The 26,529-nt window shown below is 31.8% G+C and overlaps 1 protein-coding gene across 1 annotated transcript in view; it reads left to right on the top strand.

Annotated features, from left to right (window-relative positions):
- The first annotated feature begins 2,177 nt into the window (after window positions 1-2,177).
- Window positions 2,178-26,529, top strand: part of Cht7 (chitinase 7) — a 61,656-nt gene continuing 37,304 nt past the window's right edge. Inside the window, exon 1 of the mRNA XM_013313966.1 lies at window positions 2,178-2,429. Coding sequence (XP_013169420.1) covers window positions 2,427-2,429 — 3 coding nt within the window. The 5' untranslated portion in view covers window positions 2,178-2,426. The remainder of the gene's footprint in view (window positions 2,430-26,529) is intronic.

Raw genomic sequence — 26,529 nt, 5'->3', positions numbered from 1 at the left:
GAATATTGAGACATTTTTCTCGCTTCATTTGCGCCTTCATCGGGTGTTGTCCCATGGGCCGTTCGACCTATCGATCAATCGAAACACCCTTTATAACTATATAGTATACATGCTCGTCGGTTGCGAATATTTTTTACCGTTGGTCACTATTATAACGAAGTATGTTTTTTATCCAATACTGATCTTAAATAAATTTTTACCTAACTGTCGTCCGCGACTCCATCTACGTAAAAAAAAACATAATAAAAAGCTTATGTGTTTTTCCTATATTCTACATGTGTGCCAAATTTTATTAAAATCTGTTCAGCAGTTCCGGAGATACCTTCAAGTAAACATTCGCATTTATAATATTACTATGATACATTGGAGATTGCTATAACAAAACATTCGTCGTATGTTCTAATTTTAATCTATATACGATATTCGTTCGTATAGTATTTTAATCTACAGAAAATTATATCTGGGTTGCAGTGAGATCCTTAAAAGTATTATTCCAACAAGGAAACGATTAGTTGCGAGATAAATAAGATATATATGTCCGCACTGCTCACACTTACGATGACATTCGTATAGGGTGAAAGGAAACATGCGTAAAAATGTTAACACTTTGAGAAAATATACGAATTGCTTGATCGCATAATCTTGATATTTTACTTCAAGAATATACCAGAAATTATCAAATTTATATAATTAACTAGCGATCGCCTGCGACTCCGTCCGCGCGGAATTATAAAAAAAAACATAATTAGTAGCCTGTGTGTTCTTCCAGAGGTATACCAAATTTCGTCGAGATCCGTCCAGCTGTTCCGAAGATACCTTCAAACAAACATCCATCCATCTCAACATTCGTATTTATAATATTAGTAAGTAAGATGTAGAAGGAATGTTGTTCATATTTGCTGTAATGTTTCACAGACCTGTCTAATGGAGCTCTGTGTGTCGGTTACAGTTTTGAGAAGTTTCAACTGGAAATTTGAGTTTCGGTGCGAAATTTGAGTTAAGGTTTAATTTCAGTTTGTAGCGTACATTCATCACTGCGTTAGCGAGCCTTACTGTTTCTAACATTGTTTCGAATAACATACCTAATATTATAAATTTGGATAGATGGATGGATGAATTGATATCAGTGAAATTTGTCATAGATGTAGGACATAGTTAAGTTTTTTCTTTAATTCCGCGCGGAAAAGCTCGCAAGTGTTTTGTCTCCAGCTTACATACAATCGTTGGATTTTATGTTTAAACCTACTCAGATCTTCGGGGGCCCCGAAGGAATCTTTGGGATATTTAGCACTTATTATTTGGCTTCTTAGTAGCTACTGTTTTTATTTTATAACGTAATACTTTAAATATTTAACGGCATAAATATCTTTGATGGGTTGTTTTGTTTTTAATCCTATTTTGTGAAAATGAAACCTTAATTTATTCCCAGAAAAAATACCTGTTCTAAAAACAAAGTTAACGAGTAAATTAATTAAAAAATACGATCTCCTTTTTTAGGCGAAACAAACAGGATGTTTTATTATTCCCAAGATTAAACACCGAACCCGTTTATTAGCCCGACGAAGGTTCTAGGGTAACGTGAAATTTAATACCTTACAACGGAGCGAAGAAAAGATTTATAAAAAGAATGCCTTTTAATTATAGAACGGTTTTATACTTTATTTAACCATTGTATTAGATAAAATAAATAATACGACCAATATTTTCTGCAAAAAGTACTTGAATATTTGCAGAAAAAATACAACGATCTTTTAGATTTCTGCGTTGCCTCAATTCACGTATTTTCGATTTGAATTGCCGCGGTTGAAATATGGGGTAAATTGTTAGAAGGCATCTTTTAAAGTGAATTATTTCCACGACTAGCATTAGTTTACTATAATATACATGACCGAATATGATGAAAGATTTAAGAAAAATTAAGTTTCTTAGATTTCTCAATACGAATATACTATTTTTAAAATTATTGTTGCTAACATATTTCTTGCATTCATCAAATAAACACACAATTAATTACATACCAAGAATTATTTACTATTTACGATACACTATAACTTTCGTTTTTAATTCCTATTAAAATTCACATCAAAGTATCAAGACAGTTAGATCCAACGATCGACGCACACGCACACCTTTTGAATCGGTAACGTTGGGCGAAACGGCGCACTTTCGGCCGAATATTCAGTCCACAAGCGTCTCTCCACCGTGACAGACGACAGGACAGACATGTTTTGTGTGTAGCAACAAAATTATATCGACATTTCGAATAGTTTGTATGACGTGGTGAGATTTTTTTTTTTCAACGACGTGGTTTTGCGTATCGACACTTGTTTTTGTGCGCGACTGTACTTAGTGTACTCTAGTGCGAGTTCAGTGGTACTGGAGATTATATAGTTACAAGTGAGCCGTTTTTGCGGAAAACGGAGAAAATGGTAAGCTTAAAGGATTATTTTTTTCCTTTTAAAAATAAAATGCACTAAACTGTTCCGGAAATATCAGTATTTTTCAAATGATGTTATGTAATAAATAATAGGAATATTAACGTAATTTATTTCTATCCGACTTGTAAAATTATTATCGAACGTGGTTGTCCTTGTGCTAATGCGGATATTTGAATTATATATTAAGGTGTCATTATTTTATAATATTATCTTTTAATTAATTTATATTCTGCACAATATTGAAATCTATTAAATATTAAAAAAAATCGGTGAATGGCATCATGTAAGCCTTGATTTATTAAAATTACCCAAATAATTTGTATGCAAATCTGATTCTAGAAACTTGTTTCGACAGTTATTTTGTATAAATAGAATAAGACTAAGAATAATACGAAGACGATGAGCTTTATTTTATAAAATCAATATAAACAAATTACTATAAACCAAAGATATATTTAAAAAATTAACTACGCGCCCGTTGAAGTCTTTTGTATCAACGCGTCAATTTGTGGCATTGTAGCAGCAGAATTACGCGCGTTTGATATTGTGTTTTTTTTATTTGTAGTAAATGTGAACTCATTTTAAAATATCCAATTCAGAATCCGGTACCGGCGTCTGACATTAAAAGCATCGAGCTGGCGCTGACAATGAACAAAAACTTAGTTTCACTAAGAGAAAGTGGCGAACGAACGTCTGTTAGAAATCGCAATCGTACACACGGCAACTACATATAGCGTAGGAACAATGCGTACGAATTTTCACCTTATTCTGAGAGTGTAAAAGTCATTTCGCAATAACAGAAATTAGGTACAGTCAGCAAAAAAAGTAACTTATTTTTAATAGTATCACCATTTGTAATTTACAATTATTTTATTGTCCTTTTAATATTGTAATATTATAAAAAGTACCGGAATAAAGTATATAAGAGTATATACATGTAATCTCAAAGTATTTGAAAGTAACATTTATCAATGCTACTGAATAATATATTCTTTGTGTTCGCACTTTAAATCCCACGGTGACCTTCACCTAATTACATTTTAATTAATGCTCTACATACAGCTGATAATCGTAATATCAGAGCCACATCCGTTAAATAAAAAAAATACTTATTAATTTTTGGGTACGGTAAAATAATCGCTTGAAGTCCGCAAAAGTTATTTTTGACTAAAATAAAAAAGATAAGTAATAATTTACACTGATTGTAATTATAAAACGTAGTTTTATCGGATATAAAGGTACTTTAGCAGTTTAGTAATTTAATCTAAGTTAATGAATTAGATTCAGCCGAATACTTTTCTTAGAAAACATGTTAAGCATTTGGACTTAGCTATTTACAAAACAACATAAACAAAGAACAGTTCTACGACTTGGCCACTTTAAGTAGCCGTCTGGATTAAGTTGGCTGGCAGGAATTCAACGCAACTTAAGTTCTACGAACCGTCACTGCTATGTTGTCAACATATTAGCTTGAAGTTAGACAAATTGCTTTCGAACGGCGAAACTCATATAAAAGCGATGAGCTACAAAACGAATACACAGAGTTATTATTTTTTGTACTGTACTGGCTGTCGCCCGCGACTCCGTTCGCGCTGTATTAAATAAATATAATTAGTAGCCTATGTGTTCTTCCAAGCTATGTTCTATATATATGCCAAATTTATCGAGATCCGCTCAGCCGTTTTAGAAATACCTTAAAACAAACATCCATCCATCTAAACTGATACATAAACACGGCTAAACGGCCCGTCGCTCACTGATGGATCAAACGGGCCGCGTCCGCGAAATAATACCAGTACCTCTCATTCTGATGAAGGGCCCCCGATGGGCTCGAAACTAGTCGGTGCCGCCACCGGACGAATATACGTGAGTGTTTAGCCGTGTTTATATATCAGTTTAGTATAATGTCTCACGAAAGTTTGAATAATCCATCCATCTATCTTAACATTCGGATTTATAATATTAGTAAGAATTCAACATGTGAAAATAAGAGCTTTATTTGGTTCTAGAGATGATTACATGTTTTGTTATAAGTGCTTTGGAAACCATGGTTACATTTTGTATTAGAGGTGTAAAAAGTGTATTGCAAGAGAGTCTGCGGTTCTTGCGGTTGTCATGGCAACCGATCATGATTGTCCCAACACCTGTAATCCGATCATCTGGTAATATTATGCAGTAAAGCGTTCAAATATTTCGTAAGCTAGAAAAATTATAACACAGTTATTAATATGTCTTTATTATAAAGTTTTTTTTAGAATAATCTAATATCGTATTTCGAGTTCGAATCAACCTCAAGAATTGGATCATAATATCTTGGTACTTTAACTTCAGTTAACGGGATAGATACTTACCTTAATTACTAATTATCCAACACCTTAGGAACAGTGCAATCAGAACATCTTACAAGCACCGTCGCAACGTTTAAGCAAAACCTCCACAGACAAAACGTACTGTATTCCACGGGAACACAGTTCATTTTTGTGTAAATTATCTTTGGTAACCACAGACTAAGTATTTTATAGTAAAACCTTACCGTTAACCGGGGCGTTATCCTAACATTACGATCACTTAAATGCACCCGTTCCCAACAATATAACGGTGCTATCTTTCTCACTGGATGAATGCACTCGACATATATTTTTTTATTATATTATACGGTAGGAAAGAGGCAAGCGACCTGATATCGTTTTCAAGTAACTGGCCATTTGAAAAAAATAAGATTTCGTTTACACTTTTTTTACGAGTTGGATTTTTATGTTGGATATTTATTGTATTTCGTACCAACATACATAATTTTGAGTACAAAAGTTACGTTAATTAATCTAACAGACAATTTTAATGTTAATTAAAAACGTTACGTTTTATAACACAATAATTTCTGTTGCAACGTTATTAAAATGTAGTTCAATGAGGTTCAACTTTATATGCATAACTTAATGTTATGTGAAATTAAGTTAAAAATAGAAATAATAATTAGTCAACCAATTATATATGTGTTTTGAGTATAATAAAATCTACTAACTACCAACTAGTGTTCTCGACTTCTCTACTAAATAGCATTAGCAAATATAGCCTATGTATTTGTATATAAACATTATTTATGACTAGTTTCTAGGTAAATAACGGTACATCATAAGGAACCGTTCACTAACTTGTTTTATACATTAGTCGATATCTTCTAAGCACACTTAGATAAATACGAAGACAAATTTGTATATTGATAGTGCGACCAACTTATGTGACCCAGTTAGAGACGCTTTTCAAACCTACTTAGGTACAGAAAATGACACACGAGAAATGACAACACATTTATAGTACCACAATGATCTTATGGCAGTTTTTTGACATTCACAGAAAGACACCTACAAGTTTTAAGGGTTACCAGTGAATAATTTTCGAACTTCTTGCGAAAGTCGTCCATGTTTATTCAACCAATTTATTCTCAAATTATGACCTGAGTTGTCGTAGCAATACTATTTTAATCGATACATCCAAAAATAATTAAAATACATATCATTTTATGGGATTTTAAAATTATGAAAATGGCAACATACACCGTGCTACTGGCGCTCCTTGATTGGTCAGAATATGGCGCTGTCAAAATGACATTGCTAGTTCACATATTTTCCGATTTTGAGACAATGACATTGACAAGGGGCGCTACTGAGCTAATATAATTTAGTTTCGATATTGCCAACCAGGTCAGATATGTTTCTTGGTCTACAGGCACGTCAAACAGGTCAATAGTGTGTTGTGACCTTTAAAATAGAAAACTTCACAAATATTTAGAGGGCAACTGAGCCTTGCGTTTAAACCTGAAATAATGCTAATTGAATATTGAGTGTTACCTTTGTTTATGAAATGTATATTATCGTGTATTACATTCAAATAAAGTTCAATGTAACACTAATAAGAATACATTTTAAATCGTAAAAAACATTTTGAACTTGTGGAAACTTAAGTTATCCAGATTATAAAACTAAATTTTTTACTTCATAAATTAAAATTCGATAAAACTAGCAATTAATAAATAAACAGGATGTGCAAATTTGAAATAAAAAAAATTGTTTAGCTAGAAAACTACGTCTTACTTCCGCACTCAGAATCGTTAAGTATCTTAGTGTAGATTTTGTATGAGAAATCATCTGTTTTTCACTGTTTATATTCTCTTTCTCTCTCTCTACTCTGAGTGACAGTGTTATGGAATTTGCAATGATTACTTCTGGTCAGTCCTTAAGCAATAGCCGGGGGAGCACAGCGGCGTACAAAACACGGTAACACCCTTTCATGTCTCAGTTTCGACATGACCGATTGCGCAATCCACTACGTAACGAGGCAAGCCGGGCGAATTGCCCAAGCGAGCAAACCGTCACTTGAACGTTTAAACAGAGGTAATGTTTACCGCCGTTGCACATAAACATACCTTAAGTTAGGTTAAAATATTGCAAAAAATAGTGCAAGTAAAATTCGGAGTAGCAGTAAGAAACTTCCAAGTTTATAATAAACTAGGAGTTGCCTGCATCTTCGTCCCAGTGGAATTAGAGAAAAACCTGGTGATAAATATAGCTTACGTCTTCCAGAGTTGAGTAGTTTCAAAGCCTATACAATGCAAACGATCAAGGATTTCTTCTTAACAGTATTAATATAGATAAAATATTTTTTGCTTATTTTTAATCATCCTGTAGGCTGAAGTAAAGTAGCATGTAATTTTCATGACGTGTCGCATTTTGCTTAGTATGAGGTGTCACGTTAAGCCACATGTCAGGTGCGAGCCGGGTTAGGGTTGTTAAGCTCCGTTTTCACTGACTGAACATTCACAGCTCGTCAACCTCCGTGACGGAGCGTCGTTTGCTGCACGCGACATATATTATTAGGCAGGTACTGGTAACAAAAATATATGTTCAATGCAAAATAATTCTTATGATTCAAATTATATTCGTAATAGCAAAATATGCGAAGTCAAAATTAAGTTAATATTAACATTAACTTTTCTTAAACATGAGATTAAGGTGTTGAAAGAAACAAAATTCTTTTAGAAATGAATAAACAATAAGTTGCATATTTTGGTTCTATGGATAAAGGTAATAAAAGGTCATATTATTTTTTTAAGTATGAATTTAATTTCGTCTTTATTTCCTAAGAGTTAAGTCCTTAATTTATTTGTTTTACATGAGCTACGATTACCAAATAAGTTGTAGGCAAAGTATAAACGACAATTTAATGCAAATTCTTGAAAACATATTAATATTAAAGCTTTAATAATTCAATTTACGATTTTGTACTAAAAAAAAACCCTTATTATATGATAATATTTCGTTGAGTAGTTTTATATTTATAGTTATATTATTATTTTTAAAAAGGACTTGTTCTGCGAACCTTACTTTCGGTGATTTGATTTACCTCTTAAGCCATCACACACATGTTTGTTGATGGCTAATGAAATCAATTGATTGGTGGAGGAATATATATGATTTTCTTTCATTTAAGAACTTAGCAATAATAGTAAATCTTTCGTCTTTTATTTTTCTGATCAACAGAAATATCTGATTTAATAAAAATAATATATGTATATAAAATTCTATATGTAGTAAAAAGACTCTAGTTGTATGTATGTGTATAAAATTCTATTTGTAGTAAAAAGACTCTAGTTCCGAGTCTAAAATAGCGTGTGTTGGGTTTTTACTGTCGAAATATTTGTACAGAAACATATTTCTATCTCTATCTTTATATATATAATTCTTCTGTGCGTGTGTATGTCACTGAACTTCTCTCAAACGACTGGACCGATTTTGGTGAAATTTTTTGTGTGTGTTCAAGGGGATCTGGGAATGGTTTAGATTCACAATTTTGTCCGCTGGACAATGTTTTTTTAATTAATTTTTAATTTATTAGTAGTTGTTGATTTTGGAATGTTTCACATTGGATCCGACAGACGGCGCAGTGTCAAATTTTAAATAATATTCGAATTAAAGACGTGTAGACAGGACAACGTCAGTCGGGTCCGCTAGTATTAAATAAAGTTAGAATAGTACGTCAATATCGTTTTCTGCAAATGTTTAGGTAGTGTAAACTGTCGGAAAGAAATAAGTATAATCCAATAATGCTTATAAGTAAATTCTAGGGCCAACTTGTCGATATCGTTTATGGAATTCTAAAAAACACAACTCTGTGTGTTGTAAGAAAATTTAATATTTTATCTAATGTTGGTATGTCCTAAATACCTAATACATTACGAGTAAGTTGTAACTTACTTTACACATCAAATATTATGCTAAACTGTTGTTACATTTAACATTCAAATATTTTGAAAGACTCCCCTCAGTTTTGAGCTCTGTACGCAATGTGAGAAAGTTTACGAATATTATTTAAATTGTTACGTGTGTTAGTCTGATTATTAAGATATACAAAGTATGTTATCATTTCAAATTATATTTTGTTTTATAAATATTAAGTTTGAATAAATATAAACTTATAAAATGTACGAAACTAAAATTAAATAAAATCCACCTCTCTAATACTCCTCAACCTTTTAACGTTTGGGTAAAGTTACGGTTGTAGATCTGTTTTCTTGTTTATTTTGCTATTTTAATTTAAAAGGTACCTTAGTTATATTTTGTCTATTTTAGCGGTAGCTAACAGTTTACCGAAGATCCTTAATAAGACAGTATGTCTCTGAGTATGACAGAAGAGAGCCATGAAAGGTTATTCAAAACATAACCTCAAAACATTGCATGACATTTGGGTGTGTATTCGTGTTATTACATTCATAGTTATCTAACTTCCCTATCGCATTCCAGGAAGATCTTTTTGCTCGCATGTTATAACTCAGCACATCTCTTCCGTGTTTTTCAGCATGTTTGCAACTATTAGCTTACTTAGTGTGCTTAGCCTCTCACTTATAACTTTGCTGATTTTAATACATGAATACGATGTTTAATTTCCTACAATAATTATAAACAGTTTAACTGAACAAGATAGCAAATATATATGTAACTACCTGTCGCCCGCGACTCCGTCCGCGCGGGATTAAAAATAGATGTTGACCGATTCTCAGACCTACTCAATATGCTCACAAAATTTCATGAGAATCGGTCAAGCCGTTTCTTAGGAGTATGGGAACGAAAATTGTGACACGAGAATTTTATATATAAGATATATATGTATAAATTAGCTGTTGATCTCAGCCTCCTCCGCGTGAAACTCAAAAATAAATTGTATAATATGTATATATATTTATGTATATATATATTTATTTGTATTATGACATATTTAATTCAAATATTACATATTTGTAATACTGAAATCGTACATTTTTCGTGATCCGTTTACCCCATTGTGGAATTATCATGTAACAAACATCCATCCATTATCTATTAAAATCTAAATAGATAATAATATCAATGCTGTCGATTCGTCTGAGCTCTAAGTCATGTTTATAGGTTCATGACATTTAGCTAGACTTTCACAACCCACATTTCCGAGATAACTCTCGTGTTCAAGCGCTCTAATGTACGAAATCAGTTTAATATTTATTTATCTTTTTGAATAAGCGAATTATTAGAAATGTATAATAATAATTGTATTATAGTATTTATACTAATGAGAATGTTATACTAGTTAAGTAAAATTCATTTTTTAATAACTTTCTAGCTTTAGCTTTCGCCCGCGACTCCATTTGCGCGCAAATAAAACTTGATATGTAGCCTATGCGCTGTAGATTTGTCGAATTTCAGGATCCGTTGAGCCGTTCTTGAGATACCAAACATCCATCTATCAATCTAAACTTTCTCATTTTAAATATTAGTTAAATAAATATAGGTTGGATAATTGATAAATAGATTTATTTGAAGAAAGGATATTCTGGAATAATCTTTATATTGACTTAAGAAGGAAAACCTTTTAAAAAGTTCTCCATAGCCGTAGAAAGACCTCGAAAGCTTACACCTTGTACCCGTTGTCGTTGACAACAACATAGTAAGGTCAGTGAGGTATGCTAGATAACATACATGCACGGAATTACAATACTTTCATATGTCATATTCAGAGAAAAGTGTCCAAAAGAAGCGTGGATATCCACTGGTACATCACAAGTAAAATTGTTTTTTGCCTCATAAAATCTGTTATAAATACACAAATACAAAATATCTTTAGACAATGGAAACTCACGTTTAAAAAATCGTTAAAAACTGTTTGGAACTAAAAACTAATGTTACCAGTTTGCTCGATCTTTTATAAAACACTAGCTTTCGATACCGACTTCTTCCGCGAGGAATTAAAAAAAAACTTAATCAGTTGCCCATGTGTCCTTCTAACTATCCGTCCATCCATCTATACTTTGGCATTTATAATGATAGTAAGATAAAAAAAAAGTTTTGAAGTTGCTATTCGATACAATGTTATGACGGGATAACATATATGTTTTGCCAAACTTTATTTTCTTTCATGCATCATATTTCAGCAATGCAATTCTCTAATTTCAAATATTTAATAAGTTTTCCTCTGGCAGTCTCGAGAAACAAATTAAAATAATTATCAGCAATTATCCCTTAATATTATTAAATCCTAAGCTTATTTCAAATCGACCAAACGACGCAAAATTAACTTGAACGCCATGACATTTGTAGCATATGGCCATAACTATGGTCATTCGACGCTGATATTCATGTAAAAATAAATTCTACCATATCACTCTCGAAATAAAGTTCAAATTCATATGTGTGAAAATATCGAGTTCTCAATATTGGAAGTTTTTCTCGAAGTCCACAGAAACACATAAATCAATGAATATATTATTTTGAACGAGTAGTTCGGGTCTTGGGTCGCTCTTTTTAGTTATATTGAATTGTGTGCTTTGTGCCAACTGTAATATAATGTATCTACGCATATACAAAACAGTTTTAAAGTTGCAGAACGTCTTTTAATTTTTTAGCAACACAAAAGATTAGAATTAGATTAATTTCGTTTCTACAGTTCGATTATATCTCTAAAAATATACAATAACTAGTTAGTAATGAAATATAGTAAAATAGAAAAAAGTCTTATCTTTGGTTTCTAATACCAAGAGACCAATGATGTTAAAGATGATAAGAGGGATGACGATATGTTTTACACAGGGATATTGGTCACAAAGACCACCGAATAAACAGTACTAGCTGTCGCCCGCGACTCCGTCCGCGCGGAGAAAAAAAAACATAATTAATAGCCTATGTGTTCTTCCAGACTATATTCTACATTTTTGCCAAAACTCATTGAGATCCATTCAGCCGTTCTGGAGATAACTTCTAACAAATATCCATCCATCCATCTAAACATTCGCATTATATTATAGTAAGAATACGATTGCAGATAAGTATTTTGTTTATTTAAATTAAGCTTTTTAATTTAGCTTTACATTTAACTGAAAATTACTTCAACTTGCAAATTCATGCGTACATTACCGATATTCATTGTAAAAATTGTATCGTTAATACTCTTTGTCTGTCTGTTTCCTGATAATTACAGCCTTGGAGTCTACAAGTCACGTTTAAACAGGTTTTTTCTAGGTCGTCGTGTCACATCTTCTGCTGTATCGTCTCACTTTATAGTCAAACGTTGACCTATCATTTGACAATATAATAAAAATTCTAGGTCAAATTAAAAGTCGTTTATCTTAGTTGATTCCATCGATGAAATTTAGAACAGCTTGGTCAGCTATAAACTTAATGTTTTAGATCATAAAACGATGAATAAAATGTTCTAAGATGACAATTTATAGCGTATGAGTAACTTGTAACTTTGTAAGGGAACTTATGTCTCGAAACATTAGCTTTACTTCCGCGTGTACTTTAACAAATTTTAATTACTTAGTTGTATATGTGATCTTCCAGACTATGTTCTACATTTATGCCTAGTTCTGGAGTTACCTAGTATGTAATATCCATCCATACATCTAAACTTTCGCATTTTTTAATATCAAGATTTTATAAACAAGTTTACATAAAGAATAAGTGGAAGAAAAAAAGGGTCCGGACAGACAGATGGACGGACAACAAAGTGATCCTATAAGGGTTCCGTTTTTTACTTATGTATAAGGTACGGAATCCTAACAATCAAAATCAAGATAAAGCTATGCTTACAACCGTAAAAATTTTACAATTAGACCATAATTTGATGATTGAAATAAATTATCACGCTGACCCACTTCCAGTGAATTACGATCAATAACGATGGAAATAAAAAAAAAGTTTATTGTTACAATTTTCACGAATTCGAATAAAAAGATTATCCAGTGCCGACAACTATAACGAAATATTGTCATCAAAAAGAAAACACGATTTATTACGCAATATGAAACACTACGGACAATAATCAAATTGATTTCAGGCAGTTACCTAATGTAATTAGCGAATTGCGGAAATCAATTTAGTTGTATTCGATATAAAATATTGAATCCAATGTAGAACGAACATATAAATTCAATATTGTTAAACAATAATATACATCTAGTAAAGTTATCATTTGATTAAGTACTATTTACTTATGTAATCATCTTTATTTATGTTTTACATCTTCAACAGATTAGAGTCAGTCAACATCTAATGACCGCTCAAATGCAGATTAAAAAAACAGAGTACTTTTAAAATAAACTCAAATCAATATTTATATTTATAAGAACACATAACTTTGCGAAAGAAAATGCGGACTAAAGAGAAAATAACATTAAATTGTAATACGTACCATGGGTTTCTGAGACCGAACTCTGTAGTAAACATAACGTCATCGATTTAATTACTAATTAACTAAACTCTCAAACATATTAGAATGGTTGAGCATAGTAGACTATTGCAAGTCAGTACGAACTATTTATTAACAATGTTCAAATATTCCCTAACAATGTCCCATATTGTTTTCTCATACGAAACATATGCTATCGATGTTATGCAATATGAAAGTCTTTGCTTCTAATTAATTCCCAACTATTGTGGAACTCGCCTCTTAGCTTCATAACAAAGCTTGTGCGATTACATAGCGCCTTTCTATTCTACACATTATTTTCTTAAGATAAAGAAGTAAATTTAATTTTGAAAACCTTTAATTAACTAACCGTGGTTCTCTGAGACTTGAATTTCTGTTTAAAACGTATCTGTCAAAGTTTATGACAATTAGTCGCTGGCAAGTTAGTTTATAATGATACGAAGTTTCCATAAATTAAAAAAGTAGTGCCTTTTACAGTTGGGCCGCGGACGAGAGCGAAAGCGTGCCTGTGGGCCCGTCCCGATGCGTTGGAGGAACAGAGAGGTTTAGTGGGTATGCCTCCGCTATGGAGGAGAATCCCACGTAACTACCGCGTCCCCCCCGGGGCGCGGAGCATGCATAAAGCATTCCTCTCTGGAAAAAAAAGTGCCTTTTACAGTATTGTCAACTTTTTTTATGTCAAAAGGTGGCAAACGAGCGAGCGGCCACTTGAAATCGCTGAAATAGCGAAGTGACTGCTGCCCATAGACATACGCAATTGCATATGCGTTGCCTACCATTAATCGACGGAGGAGAGGCTGCAAAGAAAGACAATATCTTCCCTTTCCATGCATCCTCTCATACGGAAAGTCCACTTCCACTTCCCATCCTTTCCTTATAAAGAAAAGGATGGGAAGGGAAAGAGGACTAAATTAGGCCTCCGGGACGCACACTCATCAGACGAAACGCGGAATTGCTTCCACTTGACGCCTGTCTTCTGTGTGGTCGTGGTATTTCACCGGGCGAGCCGGACCGATTCATGCGAAGATGTTAAAGCGGGCTCTACCACTGTTAACTTTACATGAAAACAGTGCATTCATAAAGTAAAATGTCACGGCCAGGCTCGAACGTCCATTCGAAATTAGGACCGAGATTTGCAATGATCATTAACGGTCGACGGAACATTTCGTGACCACAGTGATATTGTGCAACTCCTTTGTTATGATCGCGACTATTTTTATTCAATGCACAAATAAAAGAATATTCATTTGTTAAAATTTGGTGACATCGCCTTAATATTGCGTAGTAATTTTTATATCTAAAATTTTCCTTAGCAATTTTATTTCGTCATACAATTTTAAAGCCGTCTTCAGCTAATAAATCAAAAAAGAAATAAATGACTGTGTTGTTGTAATATAGATGGACTTCTTAAATTCGTTTGTAAAAAAAAAAGTTTCCAATCGCTTGGGTTGAAAATATTTACTTGTTGAAGAAACCTGTTTTTTGCCTTATTATTATTAGCGTTAGCGCCAATCGTCCTTTTAAAGTTCATGTCGTTATTTTTTACTTTTAATTTTTTTAAACTTGTCTTATGACCTTTCTTTTATTGATTAGGTTAACGCGGCTTGTGATACAAAAACACTGAAAATATCTAGAAAACAATGTATAGAAAAACTATAGATATCTTCAATAACTTTGTAAAGAATACGCTAATTTTGAAACAAAAAATTGTCCTGTGGTTTCGAAAGGTAAAGTCGATAATATTGCATTTTATTTGTATGGACGATCCTATAAAACTTTAGTAAACTTCCGATTCAAGTGTACAGTCAGCTGCATAAATATGTATACATTTATAAACTTTTAGAAAATTATGTAGGTTCGTTGGTTTCAAAACAAAAATTTATTTATGTATTCGTCAAGATCATGCACTTACAGTCGGAAGCATACGGACCAATACATGCATACATGTTTTTAAAACCAAAAGCGGACACAATTTTCTGAATTCTCAAAAATGTGTACATTTATGCAGCTGACTGTACATATTTTAACATCATTGTTAAATAAACTACTTTAAATTATAGCTAACTTTCTTATATAATAATACTATTACGTTATCTTCCTAAAATATGCAAAACTCTATTATATAATAAGTAACAATTAAAATTCACACTCTCTGTGGTAATGAGTTAGTCTGTGAGAATTTTCAACAAGTTTTCGACTCAAACAAAGTTCACCGTCTATTTTCAAGGAAACAGATTTCTTATCTTTGCATTAAGGAAATGTTGTAGCGAGTTTTTTTTTTAATAACGTGACAATACTTGAATATTAACGATGTTATATACTAACAGAGATTGTTTATATACTTAATTTTGCGTCAAATAAAATCGACCTCTACACTGAATTACAAGGTTATTTTACTAATTTATTTTAAGAAATAACAAAGATTTTTACATTAGGAGTATTTACCTTCTAATCGTCATAATTCTAGAGTTGATCCTTTGAAGATATAATGCTATCCAAACTTTATGGCCGCTCGCAATTCTGCTCGAGACGCTACACAACACAATATCAATATTGTATTGGACGTAAAGACATGCTGGGGCATACCTTTAGGCGTGTTTTGCTTCTGTGGCGCCATCTGGCACTTGCGACAGCGCTCACGGCTTTCAAGTGATCATAAGGTTCGCACCTTATTGTACTTTTAGGAGGTGCAAAAATTTTTAATTAATGATTTCCTATTACGTTATTGAAGTCAAGGCAAATGGATATAATTGATAAATATCCTGTAAACGGTACTTAATCATCATTATTTCTCCGTAACTCGATAACAAGATTAAACACCCTAGTTCCGTTAAATAAGTCTCAACAAAGTTGAAAAAAATCAACGCCGAAAACTTTTCTTTTCTAAGAATATTTTTCTAAAATAAATTTGTGTATATAATGTCATTAAAGAACCGAACATACACAAACACATACATGAGAAAAATAGAGACATATATAAACATATCCCTGTCTTTAATCTTTGACATAACCGAAATAACAATCTGTTTTAAACAGAGATTTTGGTCTTAGAAACCCACGATTAGTCAATAAAAAGCAATTATGCTAATAAATGCATTTTTATTTAATACCATAATTCATTTGATCACTGCCAATAAACTCTGTTGGTCTTTCCCAGGGGAAATAAAATGTTTAAGGCATTTCCTCACATTGATATATAAGGTATGTATATTATATACTAGAAACCACTAGAGTGTTCCGTGCAAGAGTTGCCGTGAAGTACGCGTTAACAGCTGTGTTGAGTAACGCAATGTTGAAAGCGCACGCGTCCGCAAGGCCGGCCGGTCGCCGTTGTGAGGACACTGCGGCTACGCAGGCCCTACCATTTGTTCTCGTTACGAATACGAATTAGTTTGGTACATATATATAATTAATCATTTTGCGTGTCATATAAGTCGCTATCAATTGACTCAGAGCCTGCCTAAGTTAAAGGTTTTGGCTAACCAAATTGACCCAAAGAGGATTAGTTTATTTTCAGACGTTTGTGAATTTCTTTACAGATATGTGCAGATCACTTTTTTTCCTTCACCGTAAGAAAATCGGATAAAAATGTAACAATAACATAATCGTGAGTCTCCATTATAAAACTTGAAGAAAACATTATTTTGATTCTATATTTTTCAGAGTATCAACAAGTTTTTGTACATGTGCTGTGGAAACTCAAGGTTACTAATAAACAACAATAAACGTTTAGAAAATGCTTTTGACTATGAAATAAGTGAGTTTGTTGTGAGAACAAATAGTAGTAGTTAAAAATTTTATCGAGTACACTTATCTCCTCGCATATTTTGAAGAACATGTATTTTAAGTTAAGATTTCTAAGTAAATCTTAATAAAAGACTAATCAAAGACAAAAATAATGAATTTTCGAGAGTTTTCATAGCTGCATATTTGATTTGTAGCTTGATAAATAAGTAAATAACAAATTATAAAATAAACATACCAAATAGTTTCTATTCTACGCACGTCATTTGAAGCTCTGAAGAATAAACTATAACATCCAACATAAAATATTTAAATTCAACAATATTAAAACAACCTATGAATATGAGCTACTTATTTATTCAAAAAGCGTCCTTAAGACTTTTGCACCTCAAAGAAAGCAAGGTTAAAAATTCCATGACAGATTCGAGTTCTATGCACGCAACATAAACAATGACGCATTAGCATTTCCAACAATAAAAGGTTAACATGAAAAGAAAGTATTGCGAAGAAAGTCCGTGAGTGTAACTCGAGAAGACAGAAGTTAGTGTTTACTTTCACGCCTGACCTGCTTAGTTGTGCGTTCACTTTTATTTGATAACCGTCAGTTTCCACTGCCTGAAAAATTCATGCAAAATATAATATAATATTGTAATTTTATAGTGGTAGAGCCCGCTTTAACATCTTCCCACGAATTGGCCCGGCTCACCCGGTGAAATACCACGACCACATAGAAGACAAGCGTGAAGTTGTTCCGCGTTTCGTTTGATGAGTGTGCGTAATTTAGTCCTCTTTCCCTTCCCACTCTTTTTCTTATAAGGAAAGGATGGAAAGTGGAAGTGAACTTTTCTGAAAGAAGAAAATGGATTCTGTATAGTTTTTTTACTTTAGTTTAGTATTTTATAGATTATTATTGTTAATTCTTCAATTCGCGTATAAGTTATCAAAAATTCTTATATAATTTAATTCCCAATGTTATTATTTTAATAATATAAATGTGTGAAGTTAATTTTAAAGTCAGCGTGATATTAGACAAGTTGTACTAACTGGTTTGATATTGAATATTCATGGCTGCTGTAAAATTGCGAAACTTTCTAACACGAATTAAATTGCAATTAGATAACAATGGAGATTGACCGTGGGTTTCCGAGTTCAAAATCTACGTTTAGAACATATTATCTCTGTTTTATCGAAGGTAGTGAGAGGGATAACGATATGTTTATACAGAGATTAAGGTCTCTGAATCGGTGAATCGTCATATGTTTTTGAAATACGTGAAGATTGAAACTATTTTTAAATAACAATTAAACATATTACTATTATTTTATACACATTATTATCTCCCTAAGGTTATTTTATTTTTTAAATTATTCAATATTTTCAAAAAAATATTTGGCGAAGCGAGAACGTTGTACACCTTTTGTACGGACATTAAGCGAACTGATTAACGTTAAATTTTACACAGTTATAGTTGATATGAAGAAGAAGAACACGAAATTATAATTTATCAAGAAAGAAATCTTTTATAGTTATGATCGATGATATAATTTCGTTGTTGACTATCGTTGGAATCATCATCATCAGCTCACTATACATACCGAGGTGCTCGGAGCCTACCCTAAGTTAAGGGTGATTAGGCCATAATCAACCACGCTGGCTAAGTGCGGGTTGGTTGATTTCACACATATCTTTGAATTTCTTCTCAGATATGTGCAGGTTGCATCACGATGTTTTCCTTCATCGTAAGAACGTCGGATAAATGTACATATGTAAATCGGAAATTGAAAAACACATTGGTACATGGCGGGATTCGAACCCAGTACCTGCAGATTGCAAGTCAAATGCTTGACCGCTGAGCCACCGGCGCTTTTTAATAACGTTGGAATAATCATGCAATATTCGTAAGTTATTTTACACAAAATAAATAGCATAAACAGCGTATCATTGTCATTTCCAAATATAAGCATAAAATGTTACAGGGTCGTTATGATAATATTGTACGTAACATTTTAGGTTGTCAAATAAATCTCTGCTAATGTTATGTCACCCGCGAAGCCTCGCCTTAGAACCTTCAAGCACACTGGTCATATTTCACGAATATTAAATATTTTTCTATGTTATATTATGTTAAGAAAGTAATACGTAAACTTTTTTTCTCAAGACTCTATGTTCATATACGAGTATATAGTTATTTCCTATGTCGTACCTTAGAAAATTAAAAAGAAAAAATATTTTTTGTCTCCGATATCTGAATTATTGATATTCAAATATTTTTATCGACTAACCCTTAGATTATATTTTTACTATACAAACATCTATAAAGTCCTATATAGTAAAGTCGAGTTTATTTCTAATATAACATGGATAAACGTGAGTCCAAAATTCTCCGGGACGCACACTCATCAGACGAAACGCGGGATTGCTTCCACTTGACGCCTGTCTTCTGTGTGGTCGTGGTATATAATCGGGCGAGCCGGGACAATTCGTGCGAAGATATTAAAGCGGGCTCTACCACTGTTAATTGCTTATTACGCTTGGACGTTTAGATAGGATTAATGATTCCAGGTTCTTTCATGTTTTTCCATATCGCATATACAGATTTCTTGCTTATTCAGGTTTGACATAACATAGCAACAATTACAAAGATCAAAACTATTGATATAGCCAAAGAACATATATCTTCATTATATACAAACTGTTGTTTGTAATAGCAAGTCGTGTTGTGAATCATCCAAATGTTTGGTTACGTTATGGTTGTAACTGTGTCATCGACATCACGAAGTTACTGTTTATTTTTAACGTGACCTTGAACTAATATATTTTTTTAAGACTAGGTTTCATTATGAATTTTTAAACGTGAGTTTCCATCACCGAAATTCTTGTTCAAAAACATATTTTTCTCTCAGTATATTCAAGGAACGAGACAGGATCAACCCTGTTAATACAGTTTTAAATTACAATTTTAGTTGCTAAGTTCCCCTAATATCAAAGGTGACCCGTCGATTAGAACAAATAGTCTAGTAGTCATCGTATACGTTAAACAACGTAGCGTAAGACGGTCAGATACAATACTCACATTAATGCGAACTGATAGGAAGAAAATCCGACACTGTGCCGGTGTATGGCACAACACTAGCCTTACTAAAACGACGTTTATGTCCCCTCACTTACATTCCGACACTTGACTTGGTAACGAAAGCGCTTCATTCACGCTAAAGGATTCTAATTAATAATGTCTAAAAATGCCTACTCTATTTTAGACAAGTAAACGCAAGAAATAAATAATAGGAACGGTATGTAAGGATATGTAAGTTCATACTGAACTAAGCTTAGCAAGATGAATAGATATATTTATCTAAACTGTGAATTCAGTTCTCGTGTGTGTAATTTTATATTACACAAAACATTAACACACTGGTGATTTCGTTGTATAATACAATAGTAAATTATAAAGCGAACCGCTTGGTTGCGACATTCGACGGACATTGCATAGTACATGTACCTTAATAGCAACTGTTTGTTGGGCAACGAATTGCGATATTGATACCACTTAGCAACTGTACAAGTACGACTTATGTCTTTGGAATAAGGATTAAAATCGATTAACAAAGATGTTAAGACCACAAATTGTTTTGGATTATGTGACAGTATCGTTGATAGATTGCTTATTAGTTTTGAATCTTGTTTAAATGAAGTTAAGGTTGAAATTACTAAAATTACCAGTTTATAGTTTGAAGTTAATATTTTCGTGAAATATTTGACCATTAAGGCAAAAAGGGTCTGCCTAGCTATAAATGTTCTCTAGAGATATTTGATAACTTTCTATATACGCTCGATTTTTAGTTTGAATTAAATTTTCTATTGTAAACATCTATAAAACTAAATTAACGTATAAATTCAGAAAACATTATTACTAGACTTCATAACATCTGTATAAACTATTTGGTAACAACATTTTGATTACAACAATGATTTCTGATCGCTTTTTTACGTAAAATGTAAAATAAACATCTGCAGTTCCTCTGGTGTTGCTGATGTCCATGGGTGTCAACTCGGTGTTCCCGCCGCTCGTTTGCCACCTTCTCTTATAAAACAAAAAATAATAAACCGTAGCCATCGCTACAAACAAGATGACATAAACTACCTTTAATATATATTAATTTGAATGTCATTTAATTAAACCTCAGACACTTAACAGATATATATGCATACTAACTCTTGAAATTGTCGATAACTATACCAAATGAATCATTGCTGATCTTAAGTACATTAAGGGAAGTTGTTCATAATTAATTTATTAATTCCCACAGATTAAAAACTTGTAAATTAGTTGTATTGATGTTGTCACTTCCCGTCTTACTTCAGGTTTTAAACAGGTTTTTCTAATATGTATAAAATATAATTTTAATGCGTTATTGACACGAATGTGTTGCGTGTTGTAAATAACTAAAGGACATAGAAATAATATTAGCAACTTAATTCGGATTTCCTTGACTGTTTATTACCGATTAATATAGAAACATAATGAAATACAGACAAAAATGTCTTATGAAACTCTTCATATTTGAAATAAGGAGACTTGAAAATAATACACTTTTTAGTATTAAAATATATTCAATTAAGTTCTTATTTAACAATAACAGTTCATTGACCTTTTAGTTTGCGTCCGAGTTATCGAAATTGCAACGAATACATGTTCGAAAGTGTCGCAGACAAGTGATCCAGTTGGGGAACTGGTTACTTTCATCATTGGTCGGGTTATTAACAGGATGATTGCTTGTTACAATATTACGTAATATGTTAGGTCAAGGCGATTATATCATTACAGCTGTTTAATGTTTTGTCTTTAATTACAAATACATATATTTAGCGTGGATTTCAACTGTCATAATTAATGCATAAGATAATTTGTTCATTCTTTTGCTTCCATTTCTAAAGCGTCATATATTTTTACCCTCATTTCCATGCAGAATATAATTTTGATACAATCCTTAATTATAAATGCAAAAGTAAACCTGTATGTCTGTCTGTCGAGCTTTCACACAAACTACTGTTTCAATTAAAATGAAATTTGGTATACAAATAGTCTTTAGCCTGAGAAAGGACATAGGTTACTTTTGAATGCGAAACAAGGGTTGTTACAGTTTCAAATCGGGGATGAAACGTTGTATGGAAATGTAATTTTGACACCCAAAAGCTTGAAAAGACACTATACTACGCGGACGAAGTCGAGGGCACATGTAGTGTTTATATATGTGGATGGGAGACTAACATATATTCAAGAATACAAACATAGAAGACAAATCTTCATGTCATTGCACCTAACGGTGCTGTAGAAAGTACCAACGAAATATATATTATTTTTATTATAAATATAAAAAGAACCACGTCGGATAGAAAGTGTTATATTTACTCTGCAAATATATACATAATTTGTGTATGAAAGTTGTCAGCGAAAGGTGATTTCACTTCAAGGATATGCAACTAATGGATTCGTAGAATGAAGAAATTATCTTAAATATGATCTTAATGTATATAGCATTGTTATCAGGCGTAGTCAAAGAAAGTTTTGCAATATGAAACATCATATTATTTTTATTATTCACTAGCTGTTGCCCGTGACGCCGTACGCGCGGAATTAAAAAAAACTTTATATTAGCCTATGTGTTCTTCCATACTATGTTCTACATGTGTGGCAAATCTCATCAAAATCTGTTGAGCCGTTCCGGAGATACCATCAAGCAAACATTCGCATTTATAATATCAGTAAGATACTTTTGATATTATTCCAACTTTGACATTGTAACATATTTCAGCTGGTACTTGAAACTACTGACTAGTTTAGTTCGATCTAGATAATCGAAAAAAAATATCGTGGACACTAGGACACACTGTAGTTAGAAGTACTAAGTAAAAATAATTTTTATCTTCTACACAAAATTTATCTTCGTCCTTTGTATCTTTTTCTATTACATATTTAAATTACTACGCGCTTGAATGGTCAAGAATATTATCCTTTGTATCAAAATATCCTTTATATTATTTATGGATAAGTTATAGTGAGAAAAACAAATTAATATTGGACGCTTCGAAGCCGAACAAATTTGTACAATAATACGAGGCCGTACACAAAGCCCCTCAATACCTTTTCATTTTGTGTACGTGGAGCAAAGCTTAAGAAGATCTTACGTGTTGACGTAAGCTTCCTTTGATGCTACGATACGACAACGATACGATTTTTACGAAACGTATTGAACTATGACCTTTTGTAAACCTCCTATAAAAAATATTGTTTGAAAACACATTTTGAACGTTCTTGTCAAACATTGAAATTGAAAAATTATTATTTAAATGTACCATTTACAGACATTTTACAATGTACATTATTTTAAAGGATCATTTTCTAAATATAAGGGACCGAAACTTATATTAATTACCAGCAATCTAATAGTTTTGATTCTTAGTATTATTAAATTTATTATCTAGACATCTTGAATCATAATATAAGTCTTTGCCTTCTTCTTTTTGAAGATCATCAGCCATAAAATTAACAACATTTTTTTTCAATCACAAACAGATAAAATTTATTAGTTTATTAAAGACAGGAAACTTAATCATTCTTAATCAAGACATCTTAAAAATTATTTATCGACATTTTATTTAAAATAAAATATTTATAATCTCAAAAATAACATAAAATATCAATTTCAATAAATTTTAAATCGTTGATTATAAATTGCTCAAAAAGGGTCGCAACCTTAAAAATGAGATTTTATGACGGCCTCTACAACGAGCAACGACCCCTTTAACTTAACACTGACCCGTTTCACTTTGACATTCTTTGTTGATTAAGTTTTACTATACGAAGGAGTAGTAGTAATGTTTTGGGTTACTTTATTCAACTTTCATTTAAAACCAATCAACTTAGAAGGAAAAAAAAAACCTTTTACTTATTTTATAAATGAAATACCAAACTAACAAGTTCTAACAGTTGTATCCCAGTGACAATCTCAGGGATGTATTGATGCGTCACTTTACAAAATTGGTTAATACATAGGTCACAGCCGGTCACGACAAAGATACATAAATACTCAGTAAAATAATCTGTGAAAAAATACATTTTTTTAAGCTATACGGAACTTACTTCAAATATTGTTTATACTTTTAAACATTTATTGATTACCTTTGGCGCGAATGGCGCGCTTACATTGCAAAGTCAAGTGTCAGAATGATTAGTGAGGGGACAAAGACATCGACATTTTAGTAAGGCTAGTGTTGTGTCAGAACACCGGCACAGTGTCGGATTTTCTTCCTAACAGTACATAACTACTTTTAAAACCAAAACCAATGCTTCATTTGTTTTTGTATTTTAAGCTTAGGACATCAACAACATTATATTATAAATACAGATATTATAAAGAAATATGTCATTGTTTGTTTGTTTGCATGGATAGGCTCTTAAAATACTGAACCGATATCAAAAATTCTCTCACTATTGGGTAGCTACACTATCTACAAGAGACATAAGTTATAATTATTACATGTTTTGAAATTCTTGCGGACGAAGTCGCGTGCTACCGCTAGTCTAGAATACATTAATTCTACATTTTTATTCTAATCAAAAGAACATCGATGTCGTTAAAGAACCCGATATTTTGCGTCGCAGAAAATTCGTAGCCATTTGCAAAAAGTTTGTGATATTTATGGTACGTCCATTAGAGTGAATCGGAGTATTAAAATATTGTTATGATGTCATCTTATAACGACTGTTTAATATCTACCAATACCAAAATAAAAAAAAACATATCTTAAAAAACAGTAGAGTTAGAGGCAATGTTTAGTAAAGGATAAATATTTTTAATTCTTGCTTCTTGCTTATTGGTTATACTGAACTATTTCAGTATGATTTTTGAAGTTTAATATCTTTAAAATTTTAATTAACAAACTAGCGATCACCCGTGACTCCGTTCACGTGAAAATAAAAGCTACATAAGTAGCCTATGTGTTCAATATGTTCTATAAGTATGCCTAATTTCATGGATTTAAACAGCCGTTCTGGACATACCTTCAAACAACGATCCATCTAAACATTCACATTTATATAATGTATTCTTATATTATATAATTCAAGTGTTCACCGCTTTTCTAATTATCCTTATTGGCAAAAAGCAATTTATTATTTAGTTTTTCTTCGTTTATATTTCTGATACAAGTTTGTTGGAGATAAACATATGATGTAACGTTTATATAACTGATAAAAAACATTACTTTCGAATATTTTTAATAATTAAATAATTTACGTCGATTATATTTGTTATGCCAGAACTTTAATTAAATTAAAAAGAAACGTTGGATATTTGAATATCAATTAATATTAACATATTATAGTGAACTTTTTGTTTTTTACATAACATTTTCAAACTATTAATCTTGTATCGTTTAAGATGATAATCTTAGGTTGTTTTTAAATTGGCAATTTTTTTTAAGTTCAATATTTCTTGTCACGACTGCTTACCGTTCACGAATAATCAAAAGTCGAGATTCGAACTTATGAACCTATAATTAACTATCGCCCGCGACTCCGTCCGAGCGTTAACTAGAAGCATGTACTCTCCCAGACTAAACTAAACATCCATACCGATTTTCATCAAGATCCGTTTAACCGTTATGGAGATATCTTCTAACAAACATCCATCCATTCCTACGTGCATTTACCACAACTTATACGTTTACTTATCATATTTTTAATATAGTACATTTCATAAAAAAAAAAAAAAACTTAGCTACAAGCAATTATAATATTAGTAAGATTTCTTATTATAAACTACTTATGTTAAATATTTTAATACGAATAGTAATTAATTACTAAACACTTACGCGTTAATCGGTTCATACAAAATACATTTGAACAAACATAAACGCACTTAACAAGGTATGACCACAATCTACTACCCATTCACTTTTTGATACATAAAAATGTCAAATCCTAAGGTCGCTTAAATTCTCAATCACTCAATTAACATCCTTATCACAACCCACCAAGGTACATATTCCTGTAATACTCAATGTTTCAAAGATACAACTATGCAAGCAATATTAACCACAATGAGTATTTGCTTTAACGACTATTATTGCATGTTTTAATGAATAAATTTCTGGCAGTTGCAGTCTGATTGTAAATTGTCGCAATTAATTGATAATTAACATTAAATTTTGAAATAATCTGTTTGTACCAAAAATTTAATTTCTGCCAATATTTCAGTTTGTTTACGAAATACAAATATATAAAAATTAATGCATGAAAATAACATAATACATAATAATATTTGGTTATGTGTCCAAAATAATTTTGCGAAATACACAGAAACAAAGATAGTTTTTTTTTTAATTTTGTCATATTAATATAGATAGAATTGTCTAGTATCCATTTGCATTTATTATCAGTTCTTATATTTTATCGTACGAGTGTTATTAGTGTAGCGACACACTTGATTCATATCAGCAAATATTAGGGATAAGCAGTTACTATAAACTTTGGTAAAGGACAATTATAGAAAATTAATTTACACATTTGATTACTTAGAAAGAACAAAAGTTTAATAAAACAATTTAGAAT

Source organism: Papilio xuthus, unplaced genomic scaffold (genome assembly GCF_000836235.2).
Source record: "Papilio xuthus unplaced genomic scaffold, Pxut_1.1 DF827542.1, whole genome shotgun sequence".
NCBI classification, from domain to species: domain Eukaryota; kingdom Metazoa; phylum Arthropoda; class Insecta; order Lepidoptera; family Papilionidae; genus Papilio; species Papilio xuthus.
The sequence above is the reverse complement of the archived record's forward strand: the minus strand, read 5'-3'. Positions and strand labels throughout refer to the sequence as shown.